At 41.9% G+C, this 24,619-nt stretch overlaps 1 protein-coding gene across 1 annotated transcript; it reads right to left on the reverse strand.

Annotated features, from left to right (window-relative positions):
• Nucleotides 1-1,092: 1,092 nt before the first annotated feature.
• Nucleotides 1,093-22,909, reverse strand: lrp12 (LDL receptor related protein 12). The gene is made up of 7 exons (XM_002931540.5): nt 22,435-22,909; nt 11,472-11,525; nt 9,215-9,350; nt 8,017-8,219; nt 6,005-7,097; nt 5,024-5,156; nt 1,093-2,557 (listed from the first exon to the last, which is right to left on the reverse strand). Exons 1-7 carry the CDS (start codon nt 22,502-22,504, stop codon nt 1,712-1,714), a joined length of 2,535 nt encoding a protein of 844 aa, XP_002931586.3. The 5' UTR covers nt 22,505-22,909; the 3' UTR covers nt 1,093-1,711.
• Nucleotides 22,910-24,619: the final 1,710 nt, after the last annotated feature.

Genomic DNA, 24,619 nt, shown 5'->3' on the forward strand with positions numbered 1-24,619 from the left:
AATACTTAAATACTAAGATATAGTAAATATATTTTGAAATAAATTATGGGAAAACTATGGCCTCCCAGTGCTGGAAGCTATAGTACAACTCCACTCAATGGCCAGAGGGTTGAAAAAAAAAAAAAAAAAAAACGTTTGTGGCGGTATTCACTCCCCCTCTCTCCTTCTATAAACAGGGTCATTTGCTGAAAGATGAGCTCGCTAAAAACAAAGCATTTTTAGGTGTTGAGATAAACAAGTTCTTTAGTAGCTTACTCTGGGTTAACTCAGCAATTTGTTATAGCAGCTTCACTGCTCAAAAGAACTCGAAAGTTGGAAAGTGAAAGCCGTCTCATTTTCTTGTTTAGTGCAAGAAATCACAAAAACCATAAATATTTCTAAAACTAAAAGCACTGGTAAAAAGTATGTCAAGCCCTATTTATGGAGCTTATGTTGAAAAAAGGAGAAAAACTGCCCCTTTAACTAATGAGGGAAACAGAGAAGTTGTATCTTGCATTATTGTGCTTGTGAGGATTGCACAGAGGTTTGTATTGCCCCTGGGAGTTATATCCAATGCAGCTTTGAGTCTGATGATACAGAGTAATGTCTCAGTATTACCCAAACCATGAGGGGAGTACAGCACCTAAGCTAGAAGTTACTGGGCCCCACAGAAACATTATTTTAGAGTGCCACTAAACTTTGTGAATAAGACTTTTTAAAAACATATATTGAAACTACTTATCAGTAAGTGTCCCACTTGCCCCCCAATATGTCTCAGGCAGTTACAGGGCCTAGTTCCTCTATAGCTACACCCGTGCACTTCACCATATGCTGCATCAGTCTCTGTAGCTGCTCCAACTCAGGTGTAGCTTAGCCCTAAACACGAAAACAAGGGGAAAGAAATGTACATATCCAGTATCCATCTTAACAATCCATGGAAATCAACTGGTAATACAAGGAAGTATAGCAGAGTTAGTATAGATGTAAACAACGCATGAGATAACCAAAGAATCCTGGCACTGGGCTGTCATATTAAGCATTACAATCCCCCAAAACACAGACTCACCAGCTTTCTCAATAGGCAGCTCAATATAATTATAACTGCCAACTGGGTTTAATTTATTAATTTATTTGTTTTGGCTTGGGTTAAAAGGAATAAATCCCCGCTCCAGGGACATAAAGAAAAAATATATATATTACATGCTTGGAAAAGAGTTGCATGTGGATTTCAACTGTGCAAATGTGTGAATTTTTAGGCCATGTTCACCCCATCCAGCAGCTGTATAAGTACAATTTCCAGTAAGGCTGGGAGTTGCAGTACAACAGCAGCTTATGAATTAACATGCCTGCTTCACAAGAGGATGCTGGGAGTTGCAGACCAGTTGGTTAGGTATGCCAACATTACAGCCAAAGAGCTGATTTTGTGCATATGCAGGACCTTTGCTTATTCATCCATCATGCCCTTGTATCAGTAAGGAAATTAAGTGCTCACAGAGCCATTTGAAATCTACCGGTCTATAGTGTAAACTATACAATAAACTCCGTACCGCCATGAGTTATGCCACTTTGCATTTTGGGGTTAAAGCAGAAGCTGTAATAAACCCAAGGTACCCATGAGGCTTCACGCCATCAGTGACATCGATCCCTTGAACATTTCCAGGCATGACTGAGTCTGTGAAATATAAAACAGTTACTAGATATTGCTCCAAACAGTATATTTGCACGGCTGCGTCTAACAGAGTAGAAGCGCCTCGTCGTCGCTAGTCTCATTTTTGAGCACAGCTTCCAAGCAGGTGTCAGGGATCTGAGCCGTATGTACAATGCCGCAGCATTCGCACGGGCCGTCGCGGCTGCATGGCCTTATTCCTTGATGCCTGGCACTGTGTGCCTGGCAGTTCCCCTGCCCCTGTTCAGATGCAATATCAAGCAGTGGTCTGCTACAGTCACTGAGATCAATGTCTACCGCTGGGATCAGCATTTCTACATCGTCGTCCTCCTCTCTGCCATTCCCACTGCTGTCAAGCTGCCTTAGAGGACTTTGGTTCTGGCTTGCAGCGCTTGACCTCCCAAGAGTAATTCGTACCCAACGCAATCCTTGAGTCATCCTGCTGAGGGCGCTACTGAGCTGCTGACGTGCCGGACTGACAGCCGAGGGCTCTGAGGAAGGAGTGTCCCTTGGGTTATCTGTTGTGTTATTGGAAGTCTGAGTAGAACTCCCTCCATTTGCATTTACTGTGGCTTCTACAGCAGCAACAGGAGGAGTTTTGCGGGGTAAAGAGGCAACGACTCCCCCGACTGCTCCCTGTGTATCCCTCCTTTCATTTTCTGTATCAGTATCAGACTCCACTGAGTGGCGCCCTCGGTGGGAGCTGCTCCGATCCCCGTCTCTGCCTGTGCTCTGGCTCGCGCCATTGTCTCCGTCGGTGGAGACCAACGCTAAGGAGCTGGAATTGCTGGAGCGCACAAAATTGAAAATTCTATTCCAAATGTTGCTTGACCTGCCAGCTATTGGCAGTCTAATAGATGTGAATCCAAGCTGGGAGCGGACGGCAAGTCTCAGATTTTCCAAAACTGAAGCCTAGGAAAGATTAGAACAAACAGTTTCAGTGGGGGAACATTTTTTTTGCTTAAAGGCCTGTAAGGAATGGGCAGTATTTCAGGCAAGCATTAACCCCCCCACAAATATATTTATGTTTCATAAATTCCACTCATTCTACCATGAAACAAGCCAAGACTGAAGCAAGTAGGAGAAGCTTCAGCACCCCCAGACATAAGGGCATACAGCACTTGTAGGGAAAGAAGAAAGCTGTGACGCTTATTATGTATTGTTCTTTTATGGATAACTATTTATAAGATTTACCTTTATCATATCGGTGCCTTAAAGTGTAAAGGCCACGCTATCATAGCTCATGTTTGGTTGGTCAGGGTCATGCAACAGGGGGCAGGGAAGTGGGACAAGTAGTTAGAACAGTGGCCCCAAGCACCCATTCCCCCGAGACTCCAGCTAGGAATGTGACTGATGAATGCAGCCTTTAATGCTGATGTCAATAAACCCCATAGAACCAAGTCTAAGAATTTGCTGGGTTTGCTAATTCTCTGGAAAAGCTGCTATTTACGGATTTTAAGTAAATATGGATTTAAAAAAACATACACATAAGGAAACACTGTCATATGCTGATAACTATACAAAGTGGTTAAAGAGTTGGGTAATAAATGCAGGGATGAGCCAATCCTTTGCATCAGCTAAATCCTTATTGCTCAGCCAAACAATCTAAAAAGTCAGGTTAATTTAAATTAATTTTAGCATTATTATTAACCATGCGTATTTTATAAAGCACCAACTTATCCCAAAGTGCTGTACAATTAATAGGTGTATACAGTGAGCATACACATTACAAAGAGAAATACAATGGTTATGAAAGAGAAGGCCCTGCACAAAACAGCTTACAATGTAAAAGGAAAATGGGCTATGAGACAAGGCAGCATTAGTCTAAATTCAAACAGATTCAGATTACATATTAGTAATGGTTATGGTCAGTCTATGCATGGACCAGATGAAGTTACAGATGCAGGAATCATCTCCTGACAATTCTCTGCTCAGCTTTAGCACTTCTGCCACATTCATGATTAATTCAAACAGACAAGTATCGGGAGAAGCTCCCTGTATCAATAACGTTTTTGTTCTGTCTGGCCACTGTAACTTTCATTTCTTTCTAGTACTAAGTCCATGTCTCCTGTACCAGCCAAGGAACACAATATGACAAAGTGACATAGGCCTTGCAATTATGGCAACTTCTGTAATCCAGACAATAGTAAGCTTGTGGGTAGCATAAAAACAAAGACTTAAAGGAACACTAAAATTAACAGGGACTAACTACTCTAGTGTATGCCCATCGGATACTCTAAACCAGTGATCCCCAACCAGTGGCCCAGGGGCAACATGTTGCTCACCAACCCCTTAGATGTTGCTCCCAGTGGCCTCAAAGCAGGTGCTTAATTTTGAATTCCTGACTTGAGACAGGTTTTGGCTGCATAAAAACCAGGTGTACTGCCAAACAGATCCTCCTGTAGGCTGCCAGTCCACTAATAGCCAATCAAAGCCCCTATTTGTAACCCCAGGAACATTTTTCATGCTTGTGTTGCTCTCCAATTCTTTTTTACATTTGAGTGTGGTTCACAGGTAAAAAAAAAGGTTGGGGACCCCTGCTCTAAATCTAAAGCAGCAAGCAGCAATTATGATATTATCAAGAATTAACTTAAGGTTTACTTTGGTCAATACAAAATCCTTGACTGTGGTTCCTTAACCCCAGGATGATATAGGCAAAATAAACAAAAGATTTCTGCAGGAACAAAAAAGTCTCAAATGCAGGACTTCATTTACGCAGGCATTTACGGTGCCACTCCACACATTTTAGGGACAACCTCTTCATCAACTCGATAAAAGGAGTGGTCCCCAAATAGTATTTCCAGTATCATTTGTGAAGAGCAACCCCCCCCTCCAATGTGCTGGGTATTTTCTCAGCCATATACTGTATCTTTTCTCTAAGGATACAGTATATGGCCCCCTAATCTCTTGGGTCTCTCTATTGTATTTGTTGTGCGGGGAAGGGTGCAGGAGGTCAGTATATATCTGGCATAAATCCATTCCACCTTGCTTTGGTCTCTCACACAGGCAGGCTCTATCTACTACAGAGCTCCCAGGAATGAAGGGGCAGCTTTCACATGAATGATTTATGCCAGAAAAGAGGAGCCTCCTACACCATGCATGACATGATTTCTTTATCCTACAGAGTAAATACAGAGGAGAAGCTAAATCAGTGAAAAACATCCATTTTTAAAAGAATCCCCTTTATACAATTCACTTTTTGAGCATGGAATTCACTCCCATAGGGCTGCTGTACCTCCAGGTTGGTACAATCACCCTATGACTATGAAGTCAGCTCATTTGGAAATACTTTTCTATGTCGTTAGGTATTCTCCATGAATTGCCCGATAAAGAAGAATGTAGGTATGAGGGAATATTATTCAATGCCAAACAAAGTACCTGGTTCGGGGAACATACTGGGAAGTCTTCAACTGGCGGAATTAAGCCTTGTGCAATCAACTGCCCATAAGAAGGGGGGGCCTCCCGCCTCAGTAAATCGGCTTCAACTCTTGAAAGTTGTGTCTCAAAAGATCTTTAAGGATTAAATAAAGAACAAATTAACACAATTATAACAACGTTCATTCAGGGTGGGCTCAAAGCGTACTCAGATTCTGCCAGGGGTCACAGGGCGGTAGTTATAATGTCTTCTTGTAAATACCACAGTTAATTTGACATAAAGCAGGGACAGAAGCCAATAGTATCCCACATAAGGAGGGTGAAAGAAGGGGAACATGAGGGTACACCTTACTGCTTGCACAGTACATTGCTTCACTGAATATTTGCATGCCCCTTAAATGGACAAGTGCAGTTGTAAAAGGAGAAGAAAAAATAAACTGCTGTTGCTATAGCTGTCATTAAAGGCAAACAATATGGCAACTCCAATGACAAGAGCAAATTTGCAGAGAAAAATTGCACTTAATAGCTATATGATCCTATCATAATCTAGGGCCGATCAGGCAAAAGAAAATCAGTGCTGATAGATAAAATAATGTCCTTTTGTTCACCTTTAAAGTGCATTCATACACCTAAGCTGCTCTCTATTTTCTTGCACATCTCCTTCTATAGGAACTACTCATCTATTCTTCTTACCTATATAAACCACTCATGCCTACTGTTCTCTCCCTATGTCCATTCCATCTCTCCAACTATTATCTCAGTGGTGAGAGTGGTTTCCCTGCTTCAAACCCAGACTGAAATCTTCTGGGAAGTCTCAGTCAGTAAAAAAACCCCCAACACCACCCTTGCATTGTGCCACACCACATTTAACAATAGCCTTAGAGGGTTATATTGTAACAGTGGCAAAGTTTGCTCCGGTCCATTCCCTTTCTGATTATTATCTCATCCTAGCATTATTAGTTACCAGGAGGTGAGCTGTATTACCTGCGTTCAAACATGCGCAGAGAGTAAAGCTTGCACGTGCACCCCAATGCAATGACAAGGAGAAGGCCACAGATAAGACTCCCAATGACTGCAGCAGTGATGACTCTTGTAGGGACAATTACGGGGCAATTCTCCTCATCGCTGCCGTCCCCGCAGTCATCCTGAGAATCACAGACCCAGCTTTCAAAGACACAGCGGTTATTTTTACAATGGAAGTTTCCCGGCTGACAGAAGTAGCAGTTTTTCTCATCAGAGCCATTAGGGCAATGGTTCTGGTAGTTGCACCGGTCTGAACGTGGGTAACAGACACCATTCCTAGAGCACGGAAACTCGTCTTTTTGGCACATGGTACAGTTTAACTCATCCCTGCCATTTGGGCAATGCCAGTAGCCATCACATCGCTGCTGTTCAGTGTAACAGCCCCAGTTGCCACCACAAGGTATCTCCCAAGGCAAGCAGAAGCCATCCACCTGATATGTTGCATTAAACCCTCTGGCTGCATTAACTTTATCTGCACAAAAATGGACTCTGATTTGTCCAGAGGAAGAAACTACTGTAAGTGGTGCGTGAGAATCAAAAGCAGTCAGAACTCGCAGGAGATTACGTGGATTTTCTTCCAGTCCATCATATATTTTTACATAATCCCCATAACCAGTACCGTCTAACTTAAAGTCAGTAAAACGCAGAATAACCTTGCGCCGATCACCAGTATCTATGAGCCATGTACAGTTACTGCCAGGTGGATAAAAGTCTGGATAGTTTGGTGAACTGAAAGCGCCATAGAAATATTTCAATGACTGCCCGCAGGAAGGGACATCACAATCTAACTCGTCACCCAGATCCAGGCAGTCGATATTCCCATCACACTTTAAGGAGTTTGGTAGGCACGTGTAGGCCTTAGTGAAGCGCGACAGACACTGAAACTGGCTAACTGTGCAAGGCTGAAATGAAGACAGCGTGGGTCGATTGGCTTTGGCACAAAGCTTTTCATCAGATCCGTCTCCACAATCGTCCATACGATTACACCTTAATATTTCTGGAATGCATTTTCCGTTGTCACAACGGAATCGGTCGCTCTCACATTTCTTCTTTTCTTAAAAAGAAAGGAGAAAATGAGAATGGAACAATTCTCATGAGGACATAGGACAACCATATCTAATCTGATGTAGGGAACTGCAAAGAAGAGCAACCAAATTTATTAAGGGAATGGTTGGCTTAACCAAGATGGAAGCCTCTCTACCATACCACAGTTTAGGCCCTTGATGACCATGCACAAATAAGGCTAAGGACCCATGGAGCAGTTCTGTCACCTGCGATAGATCTCTACAACTGCAGGCGACTAACCGCTCCGAAATGGCTTTCTACTGGCAACAGTAGGAGTCACAGATGGAAAGCCCTTCACATTGCTTCGGTTTTCCACCAGCGACTCCTATTGTTGCCGGTGGGAAGCCATTTTGGAGAAGTTAGCCTAAAGGTTCATATAAATATCTGTCTTAATAAACTTTACAATAAACAAAGTGATTCCATGGCAGCCATTCTATCATAAAAGTGTGGTTAAAGTTACTACACAAATTACTGACTAACCCACAGTTCTGCAAATATCATGTACCCCTCAGGAGGGACTCATCATGAAGCTAGGTAAGTTAGAAAGTAGTACAGAAAAGAACAGGATAAATATGTATTTATTATGCAACATTAATACATGTTTATTGCTACATACAGATTTATCACCATGTTCTCTTTTTCTGTAACTTTGTAATTTGTAACTTACCTTGCTTTGTGGTACCCCACCTGGGGGTACCATAAACACTTGAAAAGCAAGTATTAAAGCTACATAATAAAAGCTTTTATGTTCCTCCTGCTTACCTGTAATTAATACATTTTTGACTTTCCTTTATATTTCCGGTAATACACATAAGTGGGAGCTACCATGCTTTGTGCTAGGCCAATGACAGAATGCGCTAATGTAATACAGGAGGGAGGACATATGAATCTTAAATCTGCTGTCTTACCAGCCAAATATGACAAGCAAAAGCCCTTTCTGGAAACATGCTCATCTGAATGGAATTTTATCCACACATGGTCTTGTAAGGAGGTGTATGGTGCGGGAATTGTAGATCCACATGCCCTGGCGCCATCATAATTTTGGGAAGGTCCTATAGTCACCCAGTCAAAACTACACGTGGAAGATCCCTGAAGATCAAATTCTTGAAATCTGAATATTAAAAACAAAACAAACATTACAGAAATCTATCACTGCTACATGGTACATTCTAACAGTTACAACTAGATTTTATTTGGGCCTGTGCAAAGCAGCCCTCCAGAGTCTACATATACTGGCCAATTAGGACTGGCTCCTCAATCAACAAGGTCCATGTGTCTAATTAATAGCTGAAGAAACATGATCAGATATTAACTAGGAATGGCAATTGTCTTCAAAGCTATATATGGGCCAATGGGTTGCCAAATTAATCAAGAAAAGCTGAACCGGCAGTCTACACCCAGATATGTATGGGCACCTTTGGAGCCCTTTACCAAGCAATCCGTGGCTGCCTATAAGCTCACACACAATGAGATAAGCTTGTAACAAAGGGGGTCACCAGATAAGAGGCAAACTTTGTCCTACCGTAATTTATAGCATCCATTGAGCAGGCTCATTTAAGGTGGCCATACACGGTAAGGTCAGCTCGCTTGGCGACTTCGCCAAGTGAGCGGATCTTCTTTCGATATCTGTACCTAGAGCAGCTAGAATTGGCCTCTGTATGGCCACCTTTACAATGGCAAGCACAAGTGCCAAGCGCAAGAATGGACACAAAACTGACAGCACACCGACATTTTTCATAAAATACGTGGTACCAATACAGGTTCATTGTACTTGCAAGTATTTGAAGGAGCACAACATCCCCTGTTCAGCTATTCCAATAAATAGCGCGCAAGTAAACTCATTGATACAAGGGAACCCTGGAATTACCGTGAAGCGTGGGCACCAGAGCCCAAGAATGCAGATAGCCTGCTCATGATGAGTGGGTCATTTTCTGGAACAGACATATATGGGGAGATGTTGGGTGACAATAACCACCTGCTCCATGCTAGTTCATTACCCAATTAGTCATTGGAATTATCATGTCCCTATAAGAATCCTGTACCTCTTGTGTATGAACCCATATTTGAATGCACATAGGCAGACAAGCAAAACATTGCACTACCCACCTGATAGTAATTTTTTCCCCTGGGCTGGCTCGGATGTACCAACTACAGTTGATCCTTGCTGGGTAGTCTGCGGGCCACCCAGGGCTTGTGATTATGCCACTTTTGTCTCTGATCTGTTCAGGAATTCCCCCACAAGCTGCAATAAAATAAATGGGAATGTTACGTCATACAGAGATAAAGCAGTAAAGATAATGATATTACAACAGTACATTAATAAGGATATGTGTAGTTACTGTATCAACATGTTTTAGGTATGGCAGAAATACTGAGCTACATATTTGCTGAGACAGACCTGTGGCTGGACTAGGGGAAAACTCCTTGCTAATCATTAACAACTAATTGTTTAGAAAGTATCCATTTAATCTCAGCTCTGAAGGTTCATTAACACAGATGTAACCTCCTTTAGGGCTGTTGCAGACGGGGAGACTAGTCGCCCGCAACAAATCTCCCTTGTCGCGGGCAACTAGTCTCCCCGAAATACCATCCCACCGGCGAGTATGTAAATCGCCAGTGGGATGGCATATGCAACGCTGTAATTTCCCTAAAATTGCGGAAGTTGCCACAGCCCTTAAAGGAATTGATCACCTTTGAGTTAACGTTTAGTATGCTGTAGAGAGTAATACTGCAAGACCATTTGTCTTCATTTGTTTTTTTAATTAGAACTCCTGCTTGGAGTTTCAGCAGCTATTTGGTTGCTAGGATCCAAAATACCTTAGCAACCAGGGTGCAGTTTGAATAAAAAATGATATATGAATAGGAGAGGACTTTAACAGAAGAACTAACTGTAGTTTCACAAACCAAAAGGTTTTTGGCTGTGGGGGTCAGTGACCCCCCATTTAAAAGTTGCAAGAGTTAGAAGGAGGCAGCAAATAATTCAAAAACTATAAAAAAAATAAATTATGAAGACCAATTGAAAAGCTGGCCAATCCATGACATACTAAAAGTTGACTTAAAAGCTGAACCACCTCTTTAAGCTCAATAGATGGCACTGCGCACCCTACATAATGCAGAAGGCAGATTTACTGGGCCAGGTTTCAGCAAGCCGGCATTAAATTGCAGATGCGGATGAAACCATTTAGGTTGTCATGTACAATAACAAGCGGAGATTAGAGACAATGCACCTTGAATACATATCAAAGTAGAGGATTCCAGAAGAAAAGGCCATAGCTGCAGCACAAAATCTAATGGAAAACAAGGGATCCAAGATGTGCTGGTAACAAATGGATAAAAGGGGGCAGTAATATTTTGCTTTTCTAACATTTATACTTTTCAGAATTATTATAAAACTGCTGCAAACCGTGGGTACAGAGCAACTACTTTTTCTCCTAAACAGAAAGTGAAGGGGTACAGTAGGTTAGTGCAGAATGCAGGATTCAGACAAATTCTGGCACATTTGATGGGATCCAGATCCAGTGCTTAGACCGAACAAAATCTGAACTATAAAGCTGGCCATACAGGTAAAATCATCATAATTTCTGGTATTATATTTTCCAGTACATAGTAATTGCATATTCAATGGTGTAAACTGTCTGTCCCTTTCTGTTCTGGGTCTGACTCTTGAAACTAGAAGTCAGTTCTCCTAATAAACTGGCTCTGCTGAATTGTAACAAATTGTGCAGAGAATATGAATAGACATTGTGACATTCCTTTCAATATCTTTCAGCTTTCAATTTCAATAACATTAACAAATTCATTAAAAAATTTGTATGTTTTTGACGTTATATCTACAGGAAAAAATTACATTGTAAAACATTTGGGTGGAATTCCCTTTAAATAGAATTAACATGCTCACGCCTAAAATGTAGTTTTTTTTCTTTTTTTTTTTTAATGTGTTTAGTCTGCACTTCTAGTTGTTTTAAGCATGGCAGTGACCTATAACATTCTGCAGTTGCAACTGAAATGCAGGGATTAATAAACACATTAGAAGCATACTAAAGATGCAGCATGCACTTATTCTGCCCAAGTGGCATATAGCGGTGCAGTATAACAGATGCTGCATTAAAACAAAAGCACATAAGATCCATGCAGATGTGTGGGAAGTGAGTGCATTCCTGTGAGCCAGCTAATACAGAGGTATGTGTGGGAAAGACATGGCACTTCAGTTATGGGAAACCCTCCTAAAATCAGACAGATGTTCATTAGAACAGAGCAGGATTGTGCCGCTATTGCAGCTGAAATCCACAAATATCTGCAGTGAGTATCTGTAGTGACATTGCACCCATGCATGTAATTTATACATTACCCAGAGATGCCTTACCTACTGGCAGTTCCGACACGTGAACATTGTCTGCACTCTCAAGGGCATCATTCCCTAGGATAAAGACAGACAAAAGTCAGATAAAGGCGTTGAAGTGTGTATTTAGCCTTATCCATTGCACACTTCATATGTGGTTTGGGGAAAAAAAACCAACAAAACAAAAAGACAGGATGGGAAAAATCAATTGCTCTAGTTTATATATATATATATATATATATATATATATATATATATATATATATATATATATATATATATATATATATATATATATATATATATAAGTTAATAGGTTTGGCAGTAGGCAAGCTACCATGGGTGGGGAGGCAATCTCACAGCAGGGGGAGAGGCGGGCACTGAGCAGGAATGCTGGACTGGCACAGCCAAACAGCTTTGTGGCCTTTATTGCATTAAAAGACCCCCACCCTCCCCCTCCATCGGTGAATGAATGGTAGTATAAGCCATCTCAGTACTGCATGGGCTTACAAGTTTACCAAGTGATCTGACCACCCATACTAAAGTATATGCAATCTGTCAGCCTGTGTGCTGCCACCTTTACTCTACATTACAAAAAAAAAAAAAAAAATTAATACAGCTAGAAATAACGTTATATACTGAATTTAGTACAAACCAGAGGTTCAGCAGACCTATAACAACAATGAACCAGTGTGATGATCTTGTGAGGCCATCTTTTGAGTGTCAATGGCACTGCACATGCTCAATGTGCTTTAGGCAGCGGTTGGGAAGCCCAGATTAGGCGTTATCTAAAATCATCCAGCAGGTTTGTCTATCATAGAAGCTAATGCTACAGGGTGTTTATGAAATTCTAAAAGCAGAATGCATTGATCTCTGAGCTTTACTGTAATGTGCTGTCGGCAGCATAAATCATGTGAGCCAGCAGAAAGGAGGAGGCCGGACACAGACCTTCACTACTAAAGGGCTGTGGTCACCTAAAGGTGGCCAAACATGTAGCAAGTTTTCGCACTGACGTTCAGGGCTGAATCATCAGATATGGAGGTAGAAACAATAGGAATTCTATCTCCATCTGCCGTTTCAGCCCTTAACTTAGATTTTGCTTAGGCGCCTTCAATCGTGCCCGTTCAAAATGACGACCAATATTCGTAGCCTTTGCGATATCGGTCATCTTGTCGATCCGCCATACACACACCGAATATTGTACGAAAGGCAGTTTCGTACAATACTATCGGTACGTGTATGGCCAGCTTTAGGCTGTAAATTCTTTGTTAAGTTTTAGTTCTCCTTTAAAAGCCTTTGGTATCTTCTTTTTATATGGTCATGGAACAGCTTGGAGACTTCCAATAGCCTTAATATACATTACAGCAAGGGGTAATAAGAGAACAAAGGACCATGGACTGTTTTCAAGTGTCTGCACTACAATGAAAGGCTTCCGGGCCACCTAAAAAGTTGGTAGCAGGCACCAGAGGGCTGTACAGTGCAGCCTCTACCCTGTTTTACCATTTCCAGCTTAATAGGAAAATTCAACTAATTACACACCTCAATATATTAGAAAAAAAAAATGAGTAACCAACTGTAAAGGGGGAGGGTTATTAAATTCATCAAAAGGATAATGAGAAATGTTCTCGCTTCAATAGATAAGTAATGGATTGCTTGCCTAAACATGCAGAGAACTATGCATGGGAAAGCCAATAAGGAGGAAGTTTACATTCCTGTTTTATTATATAGAACAACTCCATCATCAATTCCAAATCAATGGAAAAAACAGAAAACAGATTCCAGTTCCTGGGCTGCGGATACGACAGACAATAAATAGAATATCCGCAATAGGGCTATAAATGTTATATAGATAACACAAATGATTCTGTATTCTAGTAGCTACCCTCACCTGAGCTCTGCAATCTCCTTAGCCCAAGGATAGCAGTAGTTGGGACCACCAGTCGCTGAGCTGGCCAAAATATGGGCAACTTAAAGGGGACCTGTCATTATAAGAAATAATTCCAAATCCTTTTCTATCATGTTCGTTGAGCAAAATAAACTTTACTTACACTAGTGCTGGGCGGTATACCGGTTTTTAAAAAAAAAAAAAACGGTATGAGTTTTAAACATACCGCTATACCGGTATGCGCGCCTCCTGCTGTTTTTCTCCAATCACATCCGGGTTGCGTACGTGACGTCGGCGCGCACGTGACGTCGCTAGGACGCATCGCTGGAGCTGGAGGAACCACAAGTTGGGTAAGTTCTGCTGGGGGGTTGTGGCTGGGGTTGGGGGGGCTGGCTGGGGGGGTTGTGGCTGGGGTTGGGGGGGTTGGTGTTGTTGTTGGGGGCCACCAATATTTATTATTTATTTTTTATTTATATACCGTCAAATACCGTGATACCGATATAATTTTGAAAAATACCGTGATATTACATTACATTAACATTTATTTATAAAGCGCCAACATATTCCGCAGCGCTGTACAATAAGTGGGTTACATACATTGGACATACAGAGTAACATATAAAGCAATCAATAACCGATACAAGAGGTGAAGAGGGCCCTGCCCAAAAGAGCTTACAATCTATAAATTTTTGGTCATACCGCCCAGCTCTAACTTACACTATAGAAAAGTTTTTTTTTTCTTCAGTCTTGGAATTTACAATCACAGCAAGCAGGCCGGCGCCATTTTGTGTACACTGTTAAGGCAAGCTTTGTATCACCCCAAAATCTTATGTATTTGCCATCTACATGATATCTAGGAAGTGCTGAATGGAAAGTTGAAGTAATTGTAATTAAAAATCTGAGCTGTCAGTCATATATTGCCTGCCCCGCCTCTATAGTGCAGGCAATATATGATTGACAGCTCAGATTTATAAATACCTTTATAACTGCTATGGATGATTTAACTAAAACAAGAATTTGGGTCTCATGTTAAACTTCTAAAGGACTTTTATTATACAGCTTTTTATGTGTGGGTGACAGGTTCCCTTTATACTACTTGGTTCACATGGGCTATGATATATAATGGCCCTAGTGCTTATAAACAGATGGTGCAATCATTGTGCTTCATTTTCAAGCTTTTCTCTGCCAATACATTTACTATGGCAGCTTCCAATCATTGGTATGTACAATACCAGGCAGAAACAGCTTTCTATATTGCCACTCTCTATTCAAGCACAAACTTCGGCAGTCCGGCCCCGGATATATTTAGGAAGCAATGATTTTATGATGTTACCTCGCAGCTATTACATCGACATTCCCAGAAACGGGGAACTCCACTTGCAATAGCATCAACTGTGCTAAAACTATCCGTGTATAAAAAGCTGGTCTGATCATCTGGAACAAATTGGGATTTTGACGTTCACACAAGGAAGGGAGCGGGAGGGTGAGGCTGTTTCTGCTGCTCCTGCCTAAACCCGAAGGCATGTAAGGATCAAATGAATCTCACATTTTAAAGAGAAAACACAAAATAACATTTGTCCGTGGGAAAAAACCTTGCTTTGTGGAGTCTGCAATGAAACTTAATGGTACGCCCCAACAACTTCCCAGTCATGTCAAAAGTGTAAGGGCAATTTATGGGTGGCAGAAAGTTCAAATTTACCCTGAACGGCAACTACCTGGACCCTGTCAATGCCCTTGCTGGTCATGCTTGGAAATGTAAGTATTTCCCAGTAATAATCGGATTGAGCCATAAGTGCACAGGGTGATTTCCATTCAGGGTAATAGTGGGGCAATTTTGAGCTACAGCATCTGTCAATGATTATCTAGCTACCCATCTTCTGGTTACCTACCCAAAATTTACTGGTAGCTTATAATCTATAGCTTTTGGGGTGCTCCTTTCTAGAATATACTAAAATCATTCTGTGATGTAACAGGAGGAACTCTGCAGTGCTAATAATGGCAACAGCTCATATAGAAAAAACCTATTTAAACAAAGAAACAAACTTGCTGGGAAATGAAAACTATGAAAAGATCTGAGTAAATGTTTCAGGGATAAATAAATCATGATGATATATTTTGGGCTCCTATCTTGCAATGTTTAAAGAAAGTTTACATTTCTGTGAACACTTCCATATGCCGTACCCATTACAAGCAGCTTGTTTGCATTACTGCAGCGCAGTACAGTGGGGCTGTGTAAATCAGTGCTTAGGAAGAGTCCCGTTCCCACCTACTAACTGGAAGCGGAGGGTCTCACACAGGGGCCATGGGAAGGTCAGACAGATCACCGTCTATTTCTCTAACAGCTTCCAGATGGAGCAGCCACAACACTAGAACTCAAACACAGACACCATTCTGCAGCCTCAAACCTCATGTGCCCGGAGTTGCTCCCCCACCCACCACAAAAATACGTAGAACACTGGGGAGTTTTATTATAGGGAGTGAGCCACATAGCCATCCTTCAAAGAGAAACTAGAGCTGCTCCCGTGTGTTGTAATACTTTGTATTTGTATAAGGAAGCAAAGGTTTACTTTAATTTATCATGGCTGCATACATTTCACTTTCCAATAAATATTTATACACTATTTCCTTTATAGGCACACAACATTTACTGTGAATTTATTGTGCTTTTATATACATAGTGGGGTGGGGGTGAATTACTACCATGGTCATGGAACTGCAGCTCCCATTTAGGCATGGCAATAGGAGTGCTTTGCTCACACTAGCTGCCTGGCACAGCATATATATGTTTTTTTGAAGTAACTGCCAAGCAGTGTGCCAGGTCTCCCTGTGCCAGGGGGATTTCAGATCTTGCCTCTTGCGTCATCTGTGCCAGGAGCGTTCTTAACTATTGGCAGCAACTGGCACACTCCCATAAAGACAAGGGCTAACAGTAAGAGTAAATATCAAGGTGCATTTTTCATCATCTATCTGTACATACTGGGAACGAGCTGCTGTGCGAGCTCCTGTTTACTAAAATACACCCGATATTCAGCAGTTGGACAGCATTTGTTGAAATGGGGACATTTGAGCTGGTGTCAAGCTCAAAATATGTGGGAATTTCCTTTTGGCTTTCCAGATATTAAAGGAACAGTAACACCAAAAATGAGAGGCTTTTAAAGTAATTAAACTATAATGTACTGTTGCCCTGCACTGGTAAAACTGGTGTGTGTGCAACTATAGTTAATATAAATAAGCTGCAGTGTAGCCATGGGGGCAGCCATTCAAGCTGGAAAAAAAGCACAGGTTACATAGCAGATAACAGATAAAGCCCCATTATATTCTACAGAGCATATCTATTATGTGCTATGTAACCTATGCCTTTCTCCTTTTTTCCAGTTGCACAAAGTTTCCTACAGGAGGAGCAGAAGGACTTTGGAAAACGAAGGGACGCGTATTGCTTTCCACTGGCGATTCACTTCGGGAAGAGATTTGGCAGCTTATCTGCCTGTGTATTGGAACCCTTGATTGGCCTACTAAGCACCTAAAATGGCCAGATCTTGACTGGGCAGTTTTGATTTTCCCATCACATCAGGGACAGCATCAGCTTGTTGACACGGTCCTCAGTCCGATGGTGCCTTTGCCCGCCATTTTAATATGATAGTTTGTCCCAAGCCAGATATCGCTCACCTTAGGTGGGCATATCGGGAGAAGATATGCTTGCAGATCGCAACGTGTATGGCCACCTTAAGGCTGCTTATAGCCAAAGCCGTCTCCTACATCCTACCTTAAACCTGCACAGGCAGATAAAACTATCCACCTAACCCCTTCCATACTGCATCGCCAGCTTACTGGCCAATATAAGGCCCCCACCTTCCAAAGGCCAAAACAGCCACTTATACGTAACTGCCATTATGCAGCTATGAGACATAAGCAGTGCGACAGTAAAATAATAATGGTAGCCCTAATCTACCCAGAAATACCCACATTACAAAACTATTATTCCTTGGCAGATTAATAGAGTTCAATCACAGAACAGGGGAAAAAAACAACCTAATAAAGGTTTCCAGTAAAACAAGTTATTTTACAGAGTGTTACCTGCATGTTTGCTTTTTATTACTGTATGTGGTATAAACAATGAAAATCTTAAGGAGGGGGGGGGGGGAGGTTGATTCATCAACTACCATTAACTTTCTATAAAGAGTACCACGTACACAGCTCGTTAAGTTTTAACAATCTGATATTCAGTTTTTTTCCTTGCAGCACTACAGGGATATAATTTATGCAACTGCTGCGAAAGCTGGTTGCGACTAATAAAATTTGCAGCAAGCAACAAATCCTACCATGAAAATGCTTGTGTAAACCATGCTGTTTTTAGATGGTAGGAAAGAACCCTTAATTCCAAAGTGCAAATACTGAGCACAACTTGTTGGCACAGGGCAAGAACTATAAAACTGCCGTTATTTTCATGTAAGTATGCACCCAAAAGCACTTTGCATGGGTCACAGGCCAAACAGCTGAATGGATGAATAAATATGTTAATACAGAACACCTGTTGCTACCACCCTTCCTTGTCTAATTATGGGAACATAAGCGCCCACACTGCAACATGTGGCACATGCAAATAACCAAAAGAGTTGTACTACATGTAAACACCTCTTAAATATTTGTATCAATGCAACAGCTAAAGGATTAATGATGAATAAGCGTAATGATTTCTTGTAACAGCAGAGCTTGACATTTCACATATTTATGTACAGTGGTTTAGTTTACTCTACCTCAGCTGAGCTTTTTACCCAATATGCACTTATAGGCACAGGCAGCATTGTAATAAATGTAAAATTAGCATCGATCAGACTACTATTAAGTATAGGGAATGCATACGTTTAAGTGCACAACAAAACTGCAAAGATCTTTTTTAGGGTTAATGTTTATTCCACAGGGCAGAATGAAATCAATCCTGACAAATACAAATTTTATGGTTAAATCTCCTTCTTTTTTGCTCACGGTAGACCAGTTGTGCCATACATTATAGGTAGGTGGGGTGTTTTGTGGCCCATGTGAAATCAAGTATCTGTCTACCCTTACCATCCCCTATACTGCTTTTTGTGACATGTTGCCTGCTAAATGTTGCAAAAGGCAGCTCTCATCCAGCCATGTGTTTAATACCCATCACACCTAGCATGTTCTGTGACTGACAGGCTTGTGATGGAGCATCACAGAAGTGTGCCAGGCCTTGTAGTTGGAGGAGGTTTAATAACACAACAGAAATAAAAGTAGGCTACACTGAGTGCCACAATGAATTGTTTAGGGCTGATGCTATGAACAATGCGAGTGGCAAGGTCACAGAGTAAGAGAAGAACAAACAGAATGGGGTTGAGGGCACAACAGATGGCTCTGCTCCCACAAGCAGTCAGTCCGCATATAACAAGCAATAACAAAAGGGAAGCCCTAATTAGAAGTTTCAACAGAGGAAACAGTCTTTTTCCCTGTAATTCATCTGGAAATGACATTATGTACTGTAGCCATTGGCTTCTGAGATGGGGGAAGGAATTGCTGGCCCACTCACTGTCAGAATACTGAAATGATATAAAGCTAAAGTTTTCTCTATGTATATTACATGACAATTTACCGGAAATAATTTGCACTAATTAGTGCTTTATGCAAGATGCAGTTGCACTGAATGTGCAGCACAGATGCTCAAACACACCCCAAAGCTTCTATTCATGGAGGTATAACAACTGCCACTATGGGCAGGCAAATCGCTGCAGTGACTTCTTGCGACTTCCCTGACTATATGCCACATGTAACCTTCTTCCTGCGACTGTCAAAAAAAAAAAAAGAGCATCTAAATACCCCCCCCCCCCCCAATATTGTGCCTACCTATAGAAAATGTCATAGTCATCAACTTTCCAATATACATACATTAGACATTTTCCATTAATTTAAAAGCTATTTGTAAATGTAGCTGCTATTAAAACAAATATCAGCCTGTTCCTTTCTGTACTTCTGCCTCTGTTTCTTGCAACAATGTAGCAAAAGGCAACGGATATCCAGTTTTACTTGCAAGGCTGACTTCTGCTACATTATTTCAAGAAGGGACAGAGTGCTGTCACTTCCAATTACATTTACAAAATCTGAAAACCAAACGACACCCCCCCGCCACCCAGCTAAATATAATGCTGGAAAAACAGATTATAAAAAGGTTGCAGGACAAGCAGATGAAATCACTTGAGATTCCTTTGCTTCATTAAAAGAAAAAGGAAAGTATATTGGCAGAAAAGAACAGGTTTCTACTTGCTCAGAAAAAACCCCACAGAATTCTTAGCTATTGCGCATGATTGGATTTCCCCATGATATATTCCTCATTCCAGGACAAATTAGGGAGATTCCACTAAGAACCAATTCACACATGTATGTTTTACAAAAGGGCAGCAACCTGTACCAAGCAATCAGAATTCTCCTTTCACTTGTTGTACCGCAGAAGACTTATAAGAGCTAATTGCTGGTTGGCTGTTGTCAAGTGTGCAAAATAAAATGGCCATACCAGCAATACAAAAGAACAAGTGAGGAATTACAGGAAATAATTCATAATATAGTGGAAAACCACCCCAAAATCACCTTTCTGACATGATGTGAGAGGGAAACAAATTGCATCACACAAACCCCACATTACCGCTCAGTCTTTTGGGTTACGCAACCCAGACTCCTACTACTTTAACTCTCATTACGCAATAAAAACTATTTCCTGATTCCACTAAAGGGAAAGGAAGTCACTGGGGGTCCATTGCTAACCTTCCACCCAGGTCAGTGCGCCCAGTATTTAAAAGAAAACCACCAGCCGGGTTATATTTTGTGGGTTTGTGGGCAGGCAAAAAGCCTACCCAAACCTGATCCTAACCCACATGTACCCCATTTTTATATACCTGCCCGATGTCACTAGAGGGGGTGGGGCACGTAGGGGAGTATAAAAAATATTTGGAAAGCAGCTGTTGCGGGATAACGACATTGAGGGTGGGGGGGCAGAGTTCAGCCAGCCAAAGATGCGCTGAGCCGGCCCAGATACACCAATCCTGCACATCACTACTAAGTGGGGGGTTTTCCATTGTGCCCGAATTCTACTTAGTCAGCAGGACCCAGCAGCTAGGGAGGCCCATGTAACCGGTGGAGTGATAACTGCCGACTCACCCACAAGGAGCTTCCTCCCGGAGCAGGCAGTCTAAAAATGTAGGGGGCTATTTTAAAAAATAATAAAATAAAAATTAGGGATTCACCCCAATCAGAGTGTGGACTCTACTAGGGTGCCTTTAAAGGGGTTGTTCACTTTAAAATTAACTTTAAATATGATGTAGACATTGATATTCTAAGGCAATTTGCAACTGGTTTTCATTTTTTGTGGTTTTTCAGTTATTTAACTTTTTGTTCAGCAGCTCTCCAGCTCGAAATTTCAGTAGCTCTATGGTTGCTAGAGCCTTGTTTACTTTAGCAAATAGGCAGTGGGTTAAATGAAAGACTGAAATATGATTAGGAGAGGGGCTGAATAGTGAGATAAGTAAAAGTGACTAAATAAATAAATTTGTAAGCACTCAGAGCAATAGTTTATGCCTGTTGGGGTCAGTGACCCCGATTTGAAAGCTGGAAAAAATGTAGAAGTGGAAGGCAAATAGTGAAAACTAAAAAATAAATGAAGACCAACTGCAAATTTGCTAGGAATAGGACATTAGGTGAATAGGTAAACCACCCCTTTAAAAGAACAAAGAAAAAAAAAAAAGGCTTTATTGTTTTTGTATTTAACATTTTGCAGAAGATCTTCAGTTGAAGTTGACTTGTAAAGGCTATGAAAGGATTGTGGGAGTTGTAGTATAACCGCAGCTAGTAAGAACTACACCGTGTTCACACAATAGGTTCTCAGAGGCGTATGTAAGACTCAAACATGTGGGCACTGTTGTACATGAAAAAATATGCATTTTTATGTGATGCGTGTTCAGAATACAATAGAGAAATGCGAGTTGAAGTCCCAAAGAGCTCATACTTGTGTGGAAAGGCACAATATATGTATGTCAATGTGTGTGTATGGAGACGAACCCTTAACCCATTTAAACTTGTGTAAGGAGCCTCAAGGCTGAACAGCTCCAAGCAGGAGTTATTTCATAAATGAATCATTCTGTAGCAAACGGCACGTACCATGTAGCTTTGAGTGAGCAGTATGTGCAGCTGCTACAATGGGAACCCCTAAAATGTATGTTTTACACACTCCAGATTTAATGCAGTGACAAATATTCAATTACCATGTGACCCCCCCCCCCCCCAAATACTTGTATTTTGCCAAGTTGGATCCCGTGTTAAAGTGACAGCTCAGAGCCAGCAGTTAGACAGCAGCACCCAAAGAATCCACGCGAGTTATTCTATTGTATTATCATATTAATAAAACACCAACATATGCAGCAGCGCTGTGCAACGGAACTCCTTACTAAGCTATCAGCAATGCAGCCATTTCTGAGCCATTCAATTAGCAGAGGTCTAACATGTATCATTAGTAAACTACAATTCCCAGGATTCTCCAATAGCCATACGATGGCAGGGGCTGTCTGAATCCCCCAACACAGACTATTATCTCGATAACTCAACTACCCAGTGGCCAATGTAATTTCCTTTACAGAACAACAACATTTATCATTAGTAAACTACAATTCCCAGGATTCTCCAATAGCCATAGGATGGCAGGGGCTGTCTGACTCCCCCAACACAAACTCTATTATATCGATAAATCGATTATCCAGTGGCCAATCTGTCATTTCCTTCGCAGAGCAACAACATTTATCATTAGAAAACTACAATTCCCAGCATTCTTCAGTAGCCATAGGATGGCAGAGGCTGTCTGACTCCCCCAACACAGACTATTATCTCCATAACTCAACTATCCAGTGGCCAATCTGTCATTTCCTTCGCAGAACAACATTTATCATTAGAAAACTACAATTCCCAGCATTCTTCAGTAGCCATTGGATGGCAGAGGCTGTCTGACTCCCCCCTCCCAACACCAACAATAACTCTATTACCCAGCAGCCAACCTGTGCAGGGAAAAGCCCTTATTGAGGGTTAAAGCATCTCGGAGGCAATACTTACCCCGGAAGGCGAGCAGCAGAAGCAGCTGAAGGGAAGTCCAGCCCGGCAGAGCATTTCTGTTCAGTCCCATGACAGACAGCAATAACAATAACCGGGGCCAGCGAAAAGCCTCTCACTAACCCACAGCCCAATACAGGCACACAAAGGCCTGCCACTACAGATAGTAAAGGAGGAACCTCATTGGGCATTCAATGGAGGCGCAGGGAAGTGTAGGAGGCAAAGGGCTGCTTCTCACAATAAAAGCGTCGGGAAGCGCCAGCAGGAAACTTGTTTGAAATCAGTCGTGGAGGCTGAGCCAAGGATGGTCTATACAGATACCGCCTAACAGCCCAGCTCTCGGTTTTGTTCCCACCGCCCGCAGCCCCAGAGCGCTGCCTAAGCGTCCCGCAACCTCATTATCAGCCAGCGTCTTGGCTTCTACCGGACTGCTAACCCCACGGCACCATTCTCTTCTCGCGAGAACGGGACGTCACGGCTACACGTAATAAGCGCAGTGACGTGCACGTAGCGGCTTTGTGGGAGGGGCAGAGCCCTAGGTGGTAGAACAATGTCCATTGGGTTGCCAGGTTGGCGGGTTTGCTGTCGAATTGGGCTACTAATTTAAAGCCCAGGTGGGTTTCCGAAGTACAAACCCGCCAAGGTACAAATTTGGGCTAGGTTTTGGAGCCTTGGCGGGTTTGTTAGTTTGGAAACTAGCCAAAGTTTTATTCTTCTGCCATGCCTATCCCGGTGCATGCTGGGTAATGTAGTTTGTATCGTACAATTAGCCTACAGCTAAGATCAAGATAGAACTACAACACCCAGCATGCAATTATAGACAAGCTCCTTTTTCTATTCTTTGCTGAACCTGAAGCAGCAAAACTATTATAACCTGCATGGACTGGGCACAGAGGGCGGGGGAACGCCAGTCACTTACTGTAGAGGGGGTGCAGAGAATGGGTAGTGATTATAAGCTTTAAAAAAGCATATTTTCGCATATATACTTTTATTTTTTCTTTCACATACTGGGAAATTTTTGGGCTACTTTTAAAGTGGCTTTTGGCTAGTTTTGGGCTATTTTAGAACTGACTTTGGCTGGTTTGGAAAAATAAATCTGGCAACTCTGATGTACAGGCTGCTAAACCGCTAGTAATTTGGTCGTCTGTGCGGGAGTTGCTGTTCGCGGATTTACTTTTGTCAGGGAAAAAAAGATGGAAAACATTTTTTTTTCTTGTTGTGTGCTTGCCTCACCTGCTGCTAGAGCCTCAGCTGCCATTGTTTGGTCAGAAGTCATTTATATTGTCTGCTTAGAGCTCCGACTTCTGCCGTCAGAGCCTCTTAAGCCAAACACATAAAAGAGTTTGTGTGCATTTCAGTTTATTTATATATTTTCTCAACTCAGAAGTACTGATATTTTTATAAACAAGAGCGGTATTTTGCACAGTGGTATCACTGGGTCACAGGTGAGAGGCAGATTTTGTACAGGGCAGGGGCACACAAAGAGATTGGCACCCTTGGTAAATCTGCTACAGTGGGTGACATCTGAAAATGCCTTTAAAGGGCACCTATCACTCCCATATTGTTTACCCCACCACAGGTGCAGGCTAATAGAGCCCACTCTCCGATTGGGGGAAACAATTGTTTTATTTTTAATAAAGAAGAACTCCCCCTGGCCAGCACTGGGCCATGTTGGTTGGCGTTCATGCCCATAATAATTGGATCTCCTCGCTCTCTTACTATGTGCATTTCCTGACATTGGAGCGGTATGTGTGTGCCCCAACATGGCTGCCCACACCTGGGGCTCCTTCCTAGTGCAGGTAGCCCAGTGCTGGCAGGGGCTCCCCTACCTGGAGTGTGGACTATTAGCCTGTACCTCTGCTGGGGAAAACAATATAGGGGTGATAGGTGCCCTTTAACTCTGACAAATCTTGTGTACCAGTGCCCTGGGATAGAACAAAAGCTAATTTAGAAGACCAAAAGTATTCTTTTACTTTTCGATTACACTGGTTCTAATGATGCATGCAGGTTCCCTGGCTGTTCTGAAGCAGAAAGTTACGGGGCCCCAAAAGTGTATTAGTGCAGACTGGTTTACTTTAGGACATATAGAGCTTACTTCCAGTTCATGCATGCTCAGACAGCCATTGCTAATGATCTGCCATACTGGGCGAGACATTCCTGGTGACATTGCTTATGCACTAAAGGATTT

This window comes from Xenopus tropicalis, chromosome 6 (genome assembly GCF_000004195.4).
Source record: "Xenopus tropicalis strain Nigerian chromosome 6, UCB_Xtro_10.0, whole genome shotgun sequence".
Lineage (NCBI taxonomy): Eukaryota > Metazoa > Chordata > Amphibia > Anura > Pipidae > Xenopus > Xenopus tropicalis.